Here is a 17,253-nt window from a genome sequence, read left to right as displayed (position 1 = left end):
AACAGTCTCAGAGGCTCATAGGCACTCAAACTCATTAGCTTCACAAACATAAACACATCAGCTTCCACGAGCACTGTAGGCTCCCTTGTGCCAGACTCTCTCTCTGCTGGTGGTGTGGCCGTTTATATGCCGCTCTCCCCATGCTCACTGGAATTAGAGACAGGTGTTAGACATAATCTAGCTCAGGTGTAAGCGCCCTTCCCGCTTTCTCTCTCTCCGAATGGACGCTCGACCACGCCCTGCTGCCGCAATTACAAATAAAATTTTGCAGCATGTATTCTATAATCTGTAGTGGAATACATTTTAAAATTAACCCTCCCAACTTTGCCTATAAATACTGTGTTTAAATAAGATTACACTAACTTAGAGGTACACTAACCATTTTGCCTATAGACCATTTCAAGAACTGTTCATTGTTTTGTCAAGTGACGTCACCGTTCCATAAACATTTCCTGATTGTTTACACAGAGATGGTACACTTCTATTAAAAATAATGGGAGAAGGGGCCTGGGTAGCTCAGTGATAAAATACGCTGGTAGCCAGCGTAGCTCACTAGTTCGAATCCCAGGGCGTGCTGAGTGACTCCAGCCAGGTCTCCTAAGCAACCAAATTGGCCCAGTTGCTAGGCAGGGTAGAGTCACATGGGGTAAACTCCTTGTGATCGCTATAATGTGGTTCGCTCTCAGTGGGGCACGTGGTGAGCTGAACCTGGTTGCCGCGGTGGATGGCATGAAGCCTCCACACGTGCTATGTCTCCATGGCAACATGCTCAACAAGCCACATGATAAGATGCGTGGGTTGACGGTCTCAGATGCAGAGGCAACTGGGATTCGTCCTCCGCCACCCGGACTGAGGCGAATCACTACACGACCACTTAAAAGCACATTGGGAATTGGGCATTCCAAATTGGGAGAAAAAGGGGGGGGGGGATAAATAAATAAATAAAGGGAGAAATTGGAACGCCGCCAATGAAAAAAATACAGCCTAATCACCACTTTAAACACAAAGCACGCCTCATCTTAGGAGACCAGTCTCTGCCTGCTGGTGTCTTCGCTGGAGGAACAGAGCGGGGAGCGTCCGGTGCAAGTTAGATGCTTAGCCGGAACCCGCACGCATCACGCCTGGGCAGCTCGAGTGAAGCCGGAACAGGTGTTATGGATCAGATGGTGATCGTGTTAACTAGGGATGTGCACGTGTATGTGAATAATTGTACTTGCCTTTTCAGCAGATTTGTTCAATGTGAATTGTCCATGAGTAAAGAAAAGATGTTTCGCACATTAAAAAAAAATGTTGGCATCATTATCAACCCGCTTTGTTTCATCGATGTCTGTTCCAATATATTTGACACAAATTTAAGAGCGATTTTAACGGTTTCACAGGGTAATATCTGGTTTCCCATGTTAACGTGGGACATTGGTTTGAATGGGAACTGGCGATTACACTTGTCAAGAGCATTAAATCACAAGTGGAACGCTAATCTGCAACACAAGCATCATAGACTGAAATAAGATACCTGAAAATTATTGTTTGCAAATAATAGAAAAGCCAGTTGGTCTATAGTGGTAGCATGATTGTAACTATACAAATAGACCTGGGTTCAATTCCCAAGTAAACATCTGTAAATCTAATTCAATCAATATAATAATATACTTTAAGTTTCTATGCACTACAATGTCATATATTTATGATTACCAATGGCACTGCCAAAAGATGATCTTTCAGAAGTGCAATTTTGTTTTTGTGTGGAGACTGGAGAGCATGTACGAAGGCCAAACTGACCAATGATAAACGATACTCTGAGAAAGCGTGAGAAAGATTTTGTTTGTTTGGCAAAATCTTAAGATTTGATCTTAAATCTTAAAATGGTTTGATAATTAAAAAAAAAAAAACAACAAAAACAAAAACAACAAAAAAAAAAACAAAAAAACCAAACTGTAACTAGACAAATTCTGTAGGTTATACTGTGATTACTGGCTGTCAGATTCAGTTGAAATTCTGATTGATTTGTTTAAAACAATAAAATATAGTGTGTCTGTGTTTTACTATATAGTTTTCAATAGACATATTATAAGTACATCATAACCTGCAACAAAGATACAACAGCAGTTGATGAACCAGGATTTGAATCCAGGTCATTGAGTGATGTGTGTGACTTCACACTGAACCAGAGCACTTTGTTTATTTTCAATGGTAGGAGAAAGTTACTCAATATATCATGGTTAATTAAGTCATTATTCATTATAAAGAAAAGAAAAGCAATTGAAAGTGTATTATTGACACTCATCAGCCTATGATGCTTTAGTGTTGCAAATAAAAGAGACAAGTGTAATCGCCAGTTTCCATTCAAATCAATCCCACATCAACATGGGAAAACATGTTACCCTGTGAAACGCTTAAAATCGCTATTAAATAGTGTCAAATTCATTGGAACAGACATCAATGAAGCAACTCTGTTTAATAATGATACCAACATATTTTATAATGTGCAAAACGTCTTTTCTTTGCCACTTGACAATTCACATTGAACGAATCTGCTGAAAAGGCAAGTAAAATTATTCACGTGCACGCGGACATACCGGCGCCAAACGCGCCTCGGACCATTACAATTTGGCTGTTTATTTGAAATATGTTCTTTTATCGTAATCTTGACCAACCGTTTTGGAGATTTCGGCATTTCCCTATTCAAGTAGATAGGAGCTGCACTTTCATGACGCTTGTTTACATAGAAAAATAGCTGCCCAAACTGCCCAAGAGCGTTCCAAAGACGGCCGCCGAGTGGACTGATTTACCTTAAAAAGAGACTTTGTTGAAAGGATCCGGAAATACGTTTGGATCGTTCTAATTCTTTTGTTTTTGTTTACATTCTTGAATTGGTGTTTAAACTTATTATTTCTTTTTATGTTTTACTCTCAGTCTGAAGCCACTCCACAAAATAGTGTCACGTCTTCTTGCATTCCCTTCACATATATTTCAGGGTAGCACAAATCTCAACATATTTAATTGTTTCATGAAAATCCATAAAGCACCTATAGATGGCGCAAAACGCATAAAGAAAGATTAGCACACGATTACTTTCCTAACGTTCAGAGATAGGCAGTCTATGTCTCCTGTCTGGATTACCTGGCCTGAATGGGGTGCACGAGTTAACATTGAGTTTTAACCACAGCGAACATGTAGCCTTACATAATCACAGGTAAATAATTGTATGGGGTGTTGTTGACATTTCGATCTAGACATGAATTCTGTGTGTGATTGGTCCGGTATGGGGCTGTTGTGTGTCTTTAAAGCGCACAGAGTTTGTGTTTGTCCTTGTTGTTGTTGATCAGTGTTTATGTGCTGAGTTTACCGTGTGTTTATATTGAATGCTGTCACACTGAGTTTAAATCTAACGGTTCACTATGGATGTTATTTTGTTTTGGGGCTTGTCGTTTGTCAAAATAAGAGATAAGTAATGACAGAATGCACAGTAAGTCAAGATCACACTCAGAATCCATGCCTGCACATGAGTCAAGACTACTCAATGTCAAATTTTATTGAGGTTTAACAATTCATGGTGGAACATTTGCATGAGACATATGAGTTAGTTTATGCAGGTAGACAGCATGACATTATCACAGCATACTTATACACAGGACATTATGGAGACATTATAACAGGACAATTTGTGCAATATTCTAATGGACAGAATATAAATATGCATATTACAGTATGAATAGTTTCAAGTGTCATGTGCATGATTAAATGGGGTGGATAGACAGTCCATAGCTAAGCAACTGTTTTGTCAGTTTTTACACAACATTGTGCCTGTTAATGGGGAAAAATTATAAACATAATAAAGTGTCCAGGAAGGAAAAGCTTTCATGGAGTCTGGACATTCTAGCCAGGGCTGTAACCACTGTATACATTACTGTAAATAATTTAGAATATTCAGAATAGTGTCTGATCAGTATTGGTAGAAAAAAAACTATTCTTAAACATTAATTCTAGATACCTTCTAATCTTGCATATTTGGTTACATCCTTGGATCTAGCATTAATCTGTAATCCAGAAATGAGGTGTAATCTTTGTCCTCTGATGTTGACCTCCTGAAGCTGCATAAGTCTGTCGTCTGGTCTCACGTACCTTGATTTCTCTTGCCAGCAGCAACCAATGTGATGGATGTGACCTCCTTCCTGCGTTATGTGAGGTAAGATTAACTTAAATCATAAAAAAGAGATGAAAAAAAAGCAGTTCTACACTGTATGGAAACTCTCTAAAAGTCTCCAACTTTTTGGATTAATGACAATATCAGTATATAGTACTTACATTTTCAAAGGATTGAAAAATGTCCTGTGTCGTAGTATTATTGTCTCCATGCATTGAACCGAGTCTTATTTCTAGTTATTTTATCGCTCTTGCAGGCTTGGTGGTAGATGTGTTTCTGCTTGGGTCATTCAGAGAAGGAATCTCTCAGGAGCGGACGCTAGTAATGCCCTGCGGCCCTTTTACTTTGCAGTGCACCCTGATTTCTTTGGCCAGCATCCAAGAGAGAGAGTAATAATTAATTAGAACTTTTATCATGCACATAAGCCCCAAATGGAATTATTATTGCATGCAAAAAACTATTTAATGATAATGATTGAAGTATGGTAATATTTTTATCTACTTTAGCCCACAGCTCTCTACAGACCAGGTGCAAGTGTTTTGTATTGTTTGTTCTAAGCTCAGTTCTGTTTTCTTTTCTGTATTATAGGAAGTAAATGAAAACTCCCTCAAAAGACTAAATGGTTATCTGGAAAATCTTCAGAAGCCTGGGGTGAGGTCCCCCAAACCCACAAACCTCACTTTTTATGTCAGGGACACAAAAGAAAGAGCTCACTCTGATAACAGTCTGCTAGTCTCAGGTAAGATCAGTTCAGGTAAATCATGTCTAACTGGTTTCAACCAGACACTCTTCTCTGAACTTACGGAAAAAGTTTGTTTGTTTACCATATTAATGATTTTATTCATGTGCCATCATTAAATAATCTTTGAAAAGGATTTTGAGTCTTAAACAGAGCTTTTTATCAATGCATGGTTGTATTTAGGTGACATAACAACGATATCTGCCCATATTTTCCTAGGATTCCGCTCTGTGAGTTTCACTCTGCAGTCTAGGGATGTTCTGAGCACAGTGTTGGATGTTCTGAAGTCATGTAGCCTCTCGGTTGAGCATATGCACGATCTGCTTAAAGCTGAAACAAGGAAGAACTCAACACCACAGCCTGGAAACACATCTTTCTATCGGCCCATCAGATGGGACAAGACTTACTACACTTTCACAGACTTTAGAGACCCAGAGAAGGAATTAGAACAAGCCAGCAGAGTGGAACCTACACTCAGGTACTGATTATTATTATTGCCTAATTCATGGTCCTATTACGCTTTCCTGGACAAAAATCAACAATAACTAATTCTGTCATATTTTATTATGTTATTTAATGTCAAATCCACCAAATGTCAGAAACTTCCCCAGTTGAACTAATTTTTTTAATACTTTTTTTGAAGAAAGATAAACATAAATGATGATGAAAGCTAAAATATTACATGCCATGGTTAAATAATTATGGAATAATCCATTATTTGTCAAAATGACAAATTTAATATTTTGGCTTTGATCATCATTTGTAAAGTTGTAAGCTGTGTTCAAACTCTTGTCACCCACATGGGCGCCACAGCTTGTGTCAGACCCCCTAACTGCTAAGCCAGGGCTCTGGCTACTCTAAAGTGTGGTCAGTGTTTTTGTTTAAATTTAGTTGAATTGTTGAAATTGCATTGGGTGTATTACAGTGGCAGAGGAGAACCCAGCTGGCACATTTAGTGTCACACCAGAAGCCTTGTAACCAAGCTTGTTTGTGTTTCTACAATTAGCCTTGTCCCTCTCCACAGAACGCAATCTTCTCAAGTAAATCGATTCAAAATTGTAATTGAATTAATTACATGATATGCCGATTAATTAAACGGATTAATCGCAATTAATCGCATGTAATAAATATTTGCTGAAAAAGCCCCTCAAAATAACAACAATTCAATATATCATGATTAAATAATTATAAATAGTTATAATTAAATAATTATAAATATAATGTATATTATAAACATAATAATTCAGATAATTAAAATGCATTACATTACTGTGGAAGTTGAGTAAAGCATTGATAAGGCAATACAAAAAGTGACTTTAAAAGGATTTATATTGTGTATTTCCATATTATTGAAGCCTATCATTGGCCTACAAGCCACAGCAATCCATTTTGCAAGTGAATTCGTCAATATGTCTGAGATAGATTTATTATAAGGGCTTTTCTAAGCACATGTCAGTGTACACATGCATCAGATCAATGCTTTTGGAGTATATCACTTTGGTTGCATTTGCGTCATAAACACACGTTTTTAGGTCGCTGTGTCAACTTAGTTTAAAATTTAGAAAAACACTTAGATGCCTATACAGCTCAAGTTTCGTTTACTGACCCCTGCTGAAAAAAGGTGGTATTCAAACATAAATTTTTCTGATGGTAGGAATATTCCTTATTACGGTCTGGGGACATGATTAATTGCGTTAATTTTTTTTAACACATTGTGCCTCATTCTTGAAACACAAGCAGATCGAATTTTTGTGTAAAGCATTCGTAAAGCCGTTCTGACATAAATTCTTGGATTCGTGAAAGTTTTTGTATTTTCAAAACGTTAGTTGGTACGAACAAAATTTACACCTGCTCCCGACCACGTGTAATTCACGTGTAAGACATCCGAACGTGTTATGTTCTTTCAGGCAAACTGTTATGACTACATTTTGATAGAAGTGAAATTAAATAAGTAATGAAAAAATTGACTAATAATTAATGAATAAAATTAACCTTAATAAAATCAAATAAATTTGTTTTCATTTAAACCATAGCCTATACTTATTTAAAAACGTCTCTTTGCTGCTTGCATTTATTTTTTCAAAGTATCGTTTTTTTTCCCAACTCTACTTATTGTTTTTCCAGCAGAAGTGATTGACATGGGGTGAAAAGTTCATGGAAAGACGCAATTTACGTTTGATTTTCTTGAAAAATTAACGTGACTGGTTGGACTGGTGAATTTAGTTTTCATAATTTAGTTAAGGCATCAGAATATCGTATTTAGTTGATAACGTATGGTCAATGCTAATGCTGTTAAACCCATAAATAAACACACTGTGGGCAGGTGCGTACACAATACATGGGGAGGAAAAATGGAAAAATCTTACAGCGATTCGGTCAAAGACCTTTTTCAGGCATTCTATCCATTTCTCTGAAGATTCTTCCAGTTGCAAGTAGCCTATATCACTGTTACCATAATGATTTTCACAAATGATTCGCATTTAAACCTGGTATTAATTATTGTTTGCTGGTTAAAACTTAACCTGATTTCTTCATACTCCCTTGACCTATTTTAGAGAAGGAACTTTGAGCTCTGTGATAACTTTAAGAAATCTAGACCAGTGTTTCAAGCTCCATTAGTAGAATTTGTACCAAAGACTGTATCATTTAACATTATCATGAATATTGATTATTATTGGTCAATTAGATTTGGTTTGATCTATTAAAATCCCGATTCGATTAGATTCTGATTCAATTTCAATTAACATTTTGCTTACATACTGTATGAAAGAAATTCTCTCTCAGCTAATGCTATTAATTATACAAGGGACCTTCGAACTTGGTACATCACAGAATATACATTTTACAAATTTTATTGTGTCATTAGTTTTTATAATTTGTCACATTATACAAAAATGTACAAATTCTATGTTTTCCATCAATAAAAATTATGTCTTTAAATTGCATATATTATATTGAATACATATGTTTTATTACATGTTTATTGTTAACATAATTTGAACTATTTACAAATATATACACTGATATGTAGAACAAGAGCTAAAACGGTACTGTCTCTTTAAGACTACTGGCTGTTTAGCCAGTGAGTGCATTTTTAGAGAGAGAACACGTACAGTTTCTTTAGCGCATCCATGCTATGTGTGATTAGAACTAATGTTCCTTTTTTGTTGTTTTTGATCAACAAACTGTAAGGAACAGAAAGGGTATTAAACTTTATTCTGTGACAGATGGATTGAGTGGATCTCATCTTTGGACACTCATTACACAGGACGAGTCAAACTAAACGTTTATTCTCAACATGCAGTGAAAAGATCTCGGTGTCAGACTTCACATAGAGTAAAAAATCGATATTGGGATCATTCAAATGAAGATTGTGGTTAATTGGAAAATCTATATTTTAACCCATCCCTAATCCATATTATTTTTATTTTAAGTCATACATATGATTTTTGCAAAATCCAGTTGACCTGCTTACGTACCCCCGGTTGGTAATCAGTGATCTAGACAACAGCAGACTCATTCAATGAATTTAAACACTGAATCAACAATACACTTAAATACACAGTGTTATATGTAACGTATACACAATAAGTGAATATTATGTGAAGGATATCTTTTTTGGCAGTATTCTTTGATGAAACTGAGTAATATAATGTTTCTTCATTTAACCCAATGGCAGATCTGAAACATCGTATCTATTTGTCTGTTTGTCTCTCTTCAGTTTATGGCTGAGGAACAATGAGCCAGAGGCCACAAAGAAACAGAATGCCAGTCTGCCACGGCGTGAGGAGCTGAAGAGACTGAAAAGAGAGCTCATTCAGAAACTGGGCCTGCTGGATATCAGGTGATTCTTCAATTAGATGCACATTTAACTACTTCAAAAATAAAACTTATTAAAATTATGTTTCATCAATTTTAAAACATTTATCACATGTACTTTGGTATAATGTTGAATGGTTATAAAGTACTTTAGTATAAGGTTGAATTTGGACCTGCTAACACAACAGGTTAGCTAGCACTTAATTAAACGGATAGCTCACCGAAAATTTTAAATTCTCCGAGCATTTATTCGCTCTTATGCCGTCCCAGATGTGTATGACTTACTTTCTTCAGCAGAACACAAATTAAGGTTTTTAGAAGAATATTTCAGCTTTGTAGGTCCTCACAATGCAAGTGAATGGTGGCCAGAACTTTGAAGGTCCAAAAAGCACTTAAAGTCAGCATAAAAGTAAGCTATATGACTCCAGTGGTTAAATCCATGTCTTCTGAAGCAATATGATAGGTGTGGGTGAGAAACAGATCAATATTTAAGTCCTTTTTTTTAAACTATAAATCACCACTTTCACTTCACATTCTTCTTTTGTTCTTGGCGATTCACATTCCTTATGATTATTGCCACCTACTGGGCAGAGAGGAGAATTTATAGTTCAGTAGCAGTGTATCGACCTAGAGAGCTGAGATATTCTTCTAAAAATCTTTGTTTTTGTTCTGCAGAAGAAAGTCATACACATCTGGGATGGCATGAGGTAAATGAAGAGAATTGTTATTTTTATTTTTTGGTGAACCATCTCTTTAACTAAGAATTTATCAAATGTAAGCAAAATGTATTATTTATGAATTAAACTTCTCAAATATTGACTGGTGTGGTAATGAAGCTACTCTCTGATCTACATTTCTGATCTTCAAACTGACTCTTTGCTGCCCTGACAGAGCTGTGCTCCCTTTTTTGGAAATACTAATTGTTCTTGAAAGTACTTTGCGTGATGGTAATGATCACAGATTAGGGGCAGTGATTCTTTCTAATAATGTTTTTTAATTATATTATTTATACATAAATACCACATGAATATTAAAATATAATTTTTTAAAGATCTTAAAAAGGTAAAAGTGCAAAGTAGAATTGACCTCACTTTTTGTACATTTTATTGTAGAGGGGAAGTTAAAAAGCCCAAAATATTCTGGCAAATGTAACTTTTCAACACTTTTAATATTAGGAATAAATAAGTTTAGAGCTATTATAATATATTCTAAAACTACAATTATTGTTTAAAAAAAAAATGCAGTTTAATTTAAGATCATCTTAGGGGTCAGGAAAGGTTGTCTAATTGAAAAATCACATTTTGTCTATGGTGCTGTTCTATGCCAACATTATATGAAACAAATTCCCTGGTTGTGTGGCAATAAAGATTCTATTCTTTTTTAACCTATTTGACACACATTGCAGTATATCAGCAGACAATCGTGTTTTTATGTGCTCTTGTCAGTGTTTTTTTATGATCGTGTGGCTCTCTCTCCTGTAGGTGGCAGCGCAAATGGGGAGTTGCACACAAATGCTGCCAGCTGCAGAGCTTGAGTCGTCTCTCCACACAAAGCCCTGAGGCTTTGCACAACCTGAGAGGTGAACAATGGAAATACAGTTCATCAGATTGGATTAGATGGCCGAAATGTTCAATGCATAAAAGTATTTACTCCTTTTCTGTCTCCGACGAATCATAGGACTTATAATAGTTTTTACTGACCAATCTGGGATGAATGCCTCAGGTCATGTGATGTTAGGAACAATGGATGTCCACCACCACTGGGCAAAGGTAAAACTTGTTTTTTTAAACCAGTGTTAAGGTAATCTTTAAAATATTATTGCAAACTGTTATGCTGACTGTGATGGATGCAATGTTTGTATTTGTATTCGTCCATGAGTGAATGTTCAGCTCTTTGAAAGATTACCCAGTTACCGCAGCCTGTTCCAGCAGTCAGACTGGCTGAAGGAGCGCATCAGTCACCTGTTGGGTGGGGTTCAAGTTATCCATATTGAGCAGTTGGGTCCAGCTCTGCCCCTGGAGGAACACTACAGTACCCTCAACACATTTCACAAGAAACTGCTGCCCCAGCGCCTCTCGTTGCATCCCCACAGCCTGCAGGGCCTCACCATCACCCTGGAGAAGTAAAGAATAACATAATTCCATTCCAGCTATTTGTGTATTTTTGTGTTTTCTGTGTTACTAACTTGGGCAGGGTAGGGTGCCCAATTCAGAAATACACTGGATCCCATCTTGATGTTACCAGGCCTGAGCAGAAAAAAGAAATATAACTGCACAACTCAAATACAAGCTCATTTATTTACCAATGGTTTGGCTATCAGACTTTTTCAAGGTACATTTTCATCACAACAGAGAACCAACCAAAGTCAGCAATTACCAACAGGTGGAAGTGATTACAACACAATAGATGTTTCTGATTGGCTAACAAGCATGTACATTTTTTTTTTTTTTAACTAAATTTCAAACTAAAATTAAAACTATGAAAAACAGCCAGTTCTGCTTGAGCAGAACATGTGCAGGTGGATCTGTAGGAAAAGCTTAAAGGGATAGTTCACTGAAAATAGAAAATTATCTCATCCTTTACTCACTCTCATGCTATCCCATATGAGTATAACTTCCTTCTGCTGAATACAAATCAAGATTTTTAGAAGAATATCTCAGCTCTTTTGGTCCATACAATGCAAGTGAATGGTGGCCAGAACTTTGAAGCTCCAGAAATCACATAAAGGCAATTCTATTCTGTTCTGTTGCCATAGTGACCGCTCCACCCCCTGTCTGCATGAGATGGGGCACTTCATCATCCCCACCATGTGTGACATCCTCCAGCTGCAAAACTTCCTCCAGAGTCAGACCAAGGAGGCCCGGAGACTCATCCAACGCAAAGACCAGTGAGTGCTGACCTGTCATTGCACTTAAAGGGATATCTCACCCTACATTGAAAATTCTGTCATCATTGACTCACCCTCATGTTGTTCAAAACCAACATGACTTTATTTCTTGTGTGGAAAACAAAAGCAGATGTTAGGAAGAATGTCAGCCTCAGCCATCATTCACTGTCCCCATCCATTAATTGGCTGTATAAGTCCACTCTCTACTCTCCACCAACAGCTTTCTTTCTTCAGCAGAAAACAAATGGCGATTTTTAAAAGAATATTTTAGCTCTGTTAGTCCATACAATGCAATCCAGTTAGTTTTGGATGAGAACAGACAAAAAGGCAACTCCTTTTTGCTGTAGGCAACATCTTGCCATTGCAGTCTCTAGGCACGATCATCTTTTCAAGCTCAATTACACTTCCTAGTACTTGACACATGTGCAGATCACTAGTTGGCGCTACAAAGTGTAATCGAGCTTGAAATCATGATAGCCAAGGAGACTGCTGATGCTGAATTTAGAATAGTGAAAAAGTTACATTTTGGTCTGTTCTCACCCAAAACGAACTGTATAGCTTCAGAAGACATGGATTAAACCACTGGAGTTATATGGATTTCTGCTCATGTAAAAAAAGTTGTGGATGGAGAAAAAATATTAACCAATAAAATCATAGCATTTAATAACATGAGCCATAACTTTTCACGGTCCAGTCATCTTCCAATGGATGAGATCAAGTCCCACTCCACATTATTTCCCATTGAATAATCTGTTTCAGTTGGACATCCGGTGTGCCATAATATGAAAGTTAAAGGGATAGTTCACCCAAAAATTAAAGTCCTATTCATTAAACACTAATTTCGAAAGACTGGTACGATTATTATAATGACAAAAGACCTGCATAACGATTAGAATTAAGAACATCAGAGTAATAGATCAGAATATTTTATTTTTATTTTTTATAATTAATTAGATTCGTACAGTTTTAGATGCTTTTATTAAAATAGGAAATATTCCCACGTGCACAGGTTGGAAGCAGAGGAAGTGGACACCATGTCGAGTTGTCTGCAGGATTTGTCTCTGCGCAGTCTATCTAAAGAGACCAGTGTGTCGAGCAGTCAGATGATCCCCTGCTGCAGACGTCTGATGGAGGAGAGATCGCCACAGATGCAGGGCCTTCATCTCTGTGTCTCGTACTTCTATTCCGTCATGCAAGACGGGGATCTGTGTATTCCCTGGGACTGGAAAGGCTGAAACAGACTGGATCAGATTAGAATTAATGTGACTGATGCATTTACGGAATGTTAACGCATACCTTGTGGGCTTATATAGTCATATAATGGCTTTGAGATTGGCCTAATGTATAGGCTTTATTAATATAAATGCACTTTGGTTCTACAATGCTAGTACATGGTTTCTTGTATTTGAGCTAATGGTTCCCACTGATGTGATGTTGCACCATGGCACAAAAAGTTTGTTGATTGTATGCACTGCCAACCTTATACATTATATATATGTATGTAAAACACGATTTTGGGTAGGTCACTTCTGTTCAATCAAATGGTACGTTACTGATGAGCATAAGACTTGTATACAGGGTCAGAATCTTTTTTAAGCACCATGTCTAAATGGGTTGTAAAAATAGCTGTTTAAAATGCTCATGAGTGTCTTTTTAAATTTAACATTTAAATTTTTTTTAAATATAACATTTGTGTTTGGTTCTGGTTTTCAATGTGGTGCTGGACTGATGATCGATATATAAGTATTACTAACTGCCAAAAATCTAAAATGCACAGAATAGGTAAGATTTGTATGGAGAGTAGTTTTATATTTATTTGTCCTGTAATATTCAAAAAAAAATTAGTGGTATATTTCAAAATATTTTTTATAATGGTCTAATGCTGCGTGTCTACATGTATTTAGAAAGAGCAAGTGTTCTCTTCAGATTATCAGTCCTAAATGCTGTAATATTGTCTATATAGAGAGATAGTGTTCAGTGTTTAAATGTTGTTTGCTGCTATTGTATTTCAAGGGTTTATAACATGATGTCTGTATGTTTGATACATTTTGAACTGTGTGACCACAGCGTTTAAACAATTAAGTGTTAACAGTCACTATTGTGTAACATGTCCTCAGTTGTTTTACTTATTTGGTTTTCGAAGATTTTGTTGATTGTGAAATTTAGAGAGAAGTTTTTGACTTTTCCTCTGTAAGTGATATTATTAACACTATTCTCTCTTGTTGTTTATATTAAAGCTCAAGTTATTGGCGTAACCAAAGGCGTGAGATTGGGGTGGGACTATCTGTTTGTTCAACCGATGTAAGATGGAAGGAGTGTTCAGAAAACCTGTCTGAAAACTATTACTTTTTCAATTCTGTTTAGTTATTAAACACTACACCTTTTAAATAAATATTTCCCAATTTCATAGTCATATCTACTAGATGATTGATAGTGTCTAGAATAGATGATTGATAGTAATGACAAGATGCATGTGAACTGCAGTTTTGTGACGACAAGTTTAAAGGAATATTCAAATCATTTACAACAAAGAAACGTAAAGAGAAAATTAATATGAACAATTTTAAAATATCTAGGTCACTAATCAAATCTGCAACACTGTGACACTGACCATGTTAACCCCTTTGTACAAAAGGTCAGATTTGCTTTCTTCCACTGAAGCATATAAGATGCTGTTTCAAACATTCTCAAATAATGCTTGATAACATGGATCATCAGGTTTTTATGCAAATTTGTAAGTCCATACCAGTTGAAGTGTCTGTTAACATTACAGTTTTTCTCAGTTGATTTTATACATTTCTCCAAACTATAGACAATGCTCTTAAAACAATTCACACAGCCACAGAAACAGACACTCAAATTTGCAGAACAATTCAATTTCACTGCATAATGAAGCAATGTATTCTTTTCTGATAATGTATTCTAAAAACGATATACTTAATACTAACATCAAAACTATAGATGTGTTCTCTATTGAACCCATAAAATTTTTAGCAACAGACCCACAACTCTACTATTGAAATAACACATTTTTCAAAAAAAATAAAAAAGAGGATGAGGCAGTTTACTGTTAAAATAAATAAGTAAATAAATAAAAAATATTAGTTCTACTTTATTGTATGGACCTAAGACAATGCCAATGCCATTCTTCCCTCTGAAGTCATTGAAGATCTGCTCACATTAGGCCGAACACATTGTGTGTTTCAGAGAGACTGTGATTCATAACATGATCAATTAGAGGTAGTCTCAGATCATTTGAGCCTCTTATGTGTCATCTTTCCTCTTTCACCCTGCTGTCCTCTTTCTCTGCTCACCATCATTACAACATTTCCATTGCTCACCACTGAAAGATTTCAGAAAACCCTCCCCCTTTCTAATCAATTCTTCCTCCTATTTCCTCTTCCTTTATCCACTCTACCTCTTCTCAGTTTGCACCTCTTCTTTGTCTTGTTCTTCTTCTTCTTCCTCATTGTTTGCTTGCTCAGAATTTTCATATTTGACCCCTTTTATAGATAGCAAAGTCATGAGAGTTGTGTGAAAAATGTAGTAAATTGAATTTTCTTTGCAGTGTGCATTACTAACACAGCAGCTATCGATATAAAGTGATTTGACAACTTGACGTGCATTTGAGAATATGACTTTAAATTTTTTTTGTCTCCGTTAACTGTTTTAAAAGCATGGATCTTGGATCAGAAAAATGTGTGTGTAGTGTTTCAAGAAAATGATGAACAGTGTACAATCTGTTTAGACAATTACAAAGTGTTCAGATGACTGTGGTAACTGTTTTGAAAGCAGTGACTTGAGTTTGGAGAAATGCGTAAAATCGATCGAGAAAAACTGTGAGCAAAAGTGGGACATTCTGAAATTCATGATAATTTTTTATTCAACTTTTACTTACATTTTCTTGCTGTTGTACTTTGTAATGAACATTTCAAAACAGAAGCATTTGCAATGGGTGGTGTTAAACATTTGTACCCCAGTTTTAATTGATATCAAGTTTAATTCATACTGGAAATATTGTATGCATACTACTTTAAATCCGAAATAAATGCATGCATAATGCAGGCCCTTCATTACATCGCAGCACAGGTCTACAACAATGCATTTGTTGTCAGTCCATGCTTTGAATTAAATCACCATTATAAATGAAACTGAGAAAATAGTAGTGGTAGTTAGAATGAACATTTTGTCATCATTTATTCACCTTCATAATTGTTTAAACCTGTATGACTTTCTTTCTTCCTTGGAAAAAGCTTGCTAGGCAGAATGCAGAATAATTGCATGCAATTACATTATATACAAACCTGTAATATCATATCAATGGGATAAAACTTGAATGAGCGGCTTCTGGAAAGAAGTATAAAACTTGTATAAGCATAATCAAGAGTGATGAATAGAAATGAGCTGTTTAATGAAAAGCTCTGCACATTAGTATTAAACCTTGGACATTATCTTACAAATGTACTGTGTGCACTGTCATATGAGATTGTGTTTGACATCTCCATATACAACCACAAGGCATTTTCTAAAGATTATGAAAGGGTCAGCCACAAGAACTCGGACAGACATTTTTCATTTCCTTCATTAGTGAACTTTCAGAAACCCCCTCATTAGAATCAAAGAAGACTTCAAATATCTCTTCCAAAGAATGAAACCCATACATGTTTGAAAGACTGGGCTGCAGCCATAAATTTAGTACATCTGGTCAACTGCCATAATTAGCATTGTGTTCACTCTTCTTTGAATATAACTATTCACTAGACACTGTGTCACATTTTCACTAAAGAATATCTTCATACATTTCTACCACATTTACCTGATGAGCAGTTTATAACCAGTGAGTAATTGAAAGAAAGTCTGATTGGTTGTCATTTCACTAATACAATACCAAAAAACCTAAATGTTTAATGTCACATCATGTTTACAGAGCAGTGCAATTATATTTCATAGCAATTTCAGTGAAAGCTATGTATCTTAGAGATGTTCACAAGCTAAACAAGGGACTAATTATCAATTAGTCAGGGCAACCGTGATACAACAGAGTACGACAGGGCAAAAGTCTTTGTTAAGTAAGTGGATGTAAATGTAATCCCATGAGTAAGGCAGGTCTGCAGGAAACCCCTGCTGATAACAGATCTATCAGTTTCATTGTTGAGATTTAAGCACATAAAGCCAATCAAAAATGAACAAACGCACACAGATAGGTTCATTTGGCCACATCACACTAGTCGCAATAGAATAAGACTCCTAAGAATAAGACTAAAAAATATGTTTAGTAGATTAGATTGCAGATGCTTCTATGTATATCGGTACAAAGATAGACTATATGGCATGAAATGTGTTTGCATTACACATATATTGCACAATGCAATTTCTTCATAATTTTAAACATTTTCAAAATTGAGCTTTTACTTTGACCAAATACAGGATTTGCGCTTTAATGGAACCATCTTTTAAAGGCAGATGTTGATTGAGAGTGACAGTTAAAAGGACAATATTTCCTGGGCCTGAGAAAGAATCAGTGCTCCATTACATACACAGATCCACACATAGCCCTTGTCCACATTGCCTGTGGTCATTTCCACCATGTGATATGAGCCTCCCTTGCTTTGCTTAGTTTTGCTGAGCTTCTGCCCTCTCCCAACCCCCCATTCCGGCATTTTC

At 36.1% G+C, this 17,253-nt stretch overlaps 1 protein-coding gene across 5 annotated transcripts; it reads left to right on the top strand.

Annotated features, from left to right (window-relative positions):
• The first annotated feature begins 3,044 nt into the window (after nt 1-3,044).
• Nucleotides 3,045-13,986, top strand: tcaim (T cell activation inhibitor, mitochondrial). 5 transcript variants are annotated; one of them, XM_051721353.1, is made up of 11 exons: nt 3,045-3,193; nt 4,141-4,186; nt 4,401-4,533; nt 4,733-4,883; nt 5,103-5,361; nt 8,605-8,727; nt 10,184-10,281; nt 10,380-10,471; nt 10,592-10,824; nt 11,458-11,589; nt 12,599-13,986. In XM_051721353.1, the coding sequence occupies exons 2-11, from the start codon at nt 4,155-4,157 to the stop codon at nt 12,822-12,824; spliced, it is 1,479 nt and encodes a 492-aa protein (XP_051577313.1). In that variant the 5' UTR covers nt 3,045-3,193; nt 4,141-4,154; the 3' UTR covers nt 12,825-13,986. The 5 variants fall into 5 exon arrangements, with proteins under 5 accessions (XP_051577313.1, XP_051577314.1, XP_051577315.1 ...); XM_051721354.1 differs by having other exon boundaries at nt 3,046-3,193; nt 4,144-4,186; XM_051721355.1 differs by having other exon boundaries at nt 3,046-3,193; nt 4,031-4,186.
• Nucleotides 13,987-17,253: the final 3,267 nt, after the last annotated feature.

This window comes from Myxocyprinus asiaticus, chromosome 16, assembly GCF_019703515.2.
Source record: "Myxocyprinus asiaticus isolate MX2 ecotype Aquarium Trade chromosome 16, UBuf_Myxa_2, whole genome shotgun sequence".
Lineage (NCBI taxonomy): Eukaryota > Metazoa > Chordata > Actinopteri > Cypriniformes > Catostomidae > Myxocyprinus > Myxocyprinus asiaticus.
Note: the sequence above shows the minus strand (reverse complement) of the source record. Positions and strands in the feature narration are given on the sequence as shown.

Bases quoted from the DNA above. Each gene is read 5' to 3' on its own strand.
- tcaim (XM_051721353.1), top strand. From the start codon at position 4,155: ATGGATGTGACCTCCTTCCTGCGTTATGTGAG. The intron at 5,362-8,604 runs GTACTGATTATT...GTCTCTCTTCAG, and splicing joins AGAGTGGAACCTACACTCAG to TTTATGGCTGAGGAACAATG. The intron at 10,472-10,591 runs GTAAAACTTGTT...GTGAATGTTCAG, and splicing joins TCCACCACCACTGGGCAAAG to CTCTTTGAAAGATTACCCAG.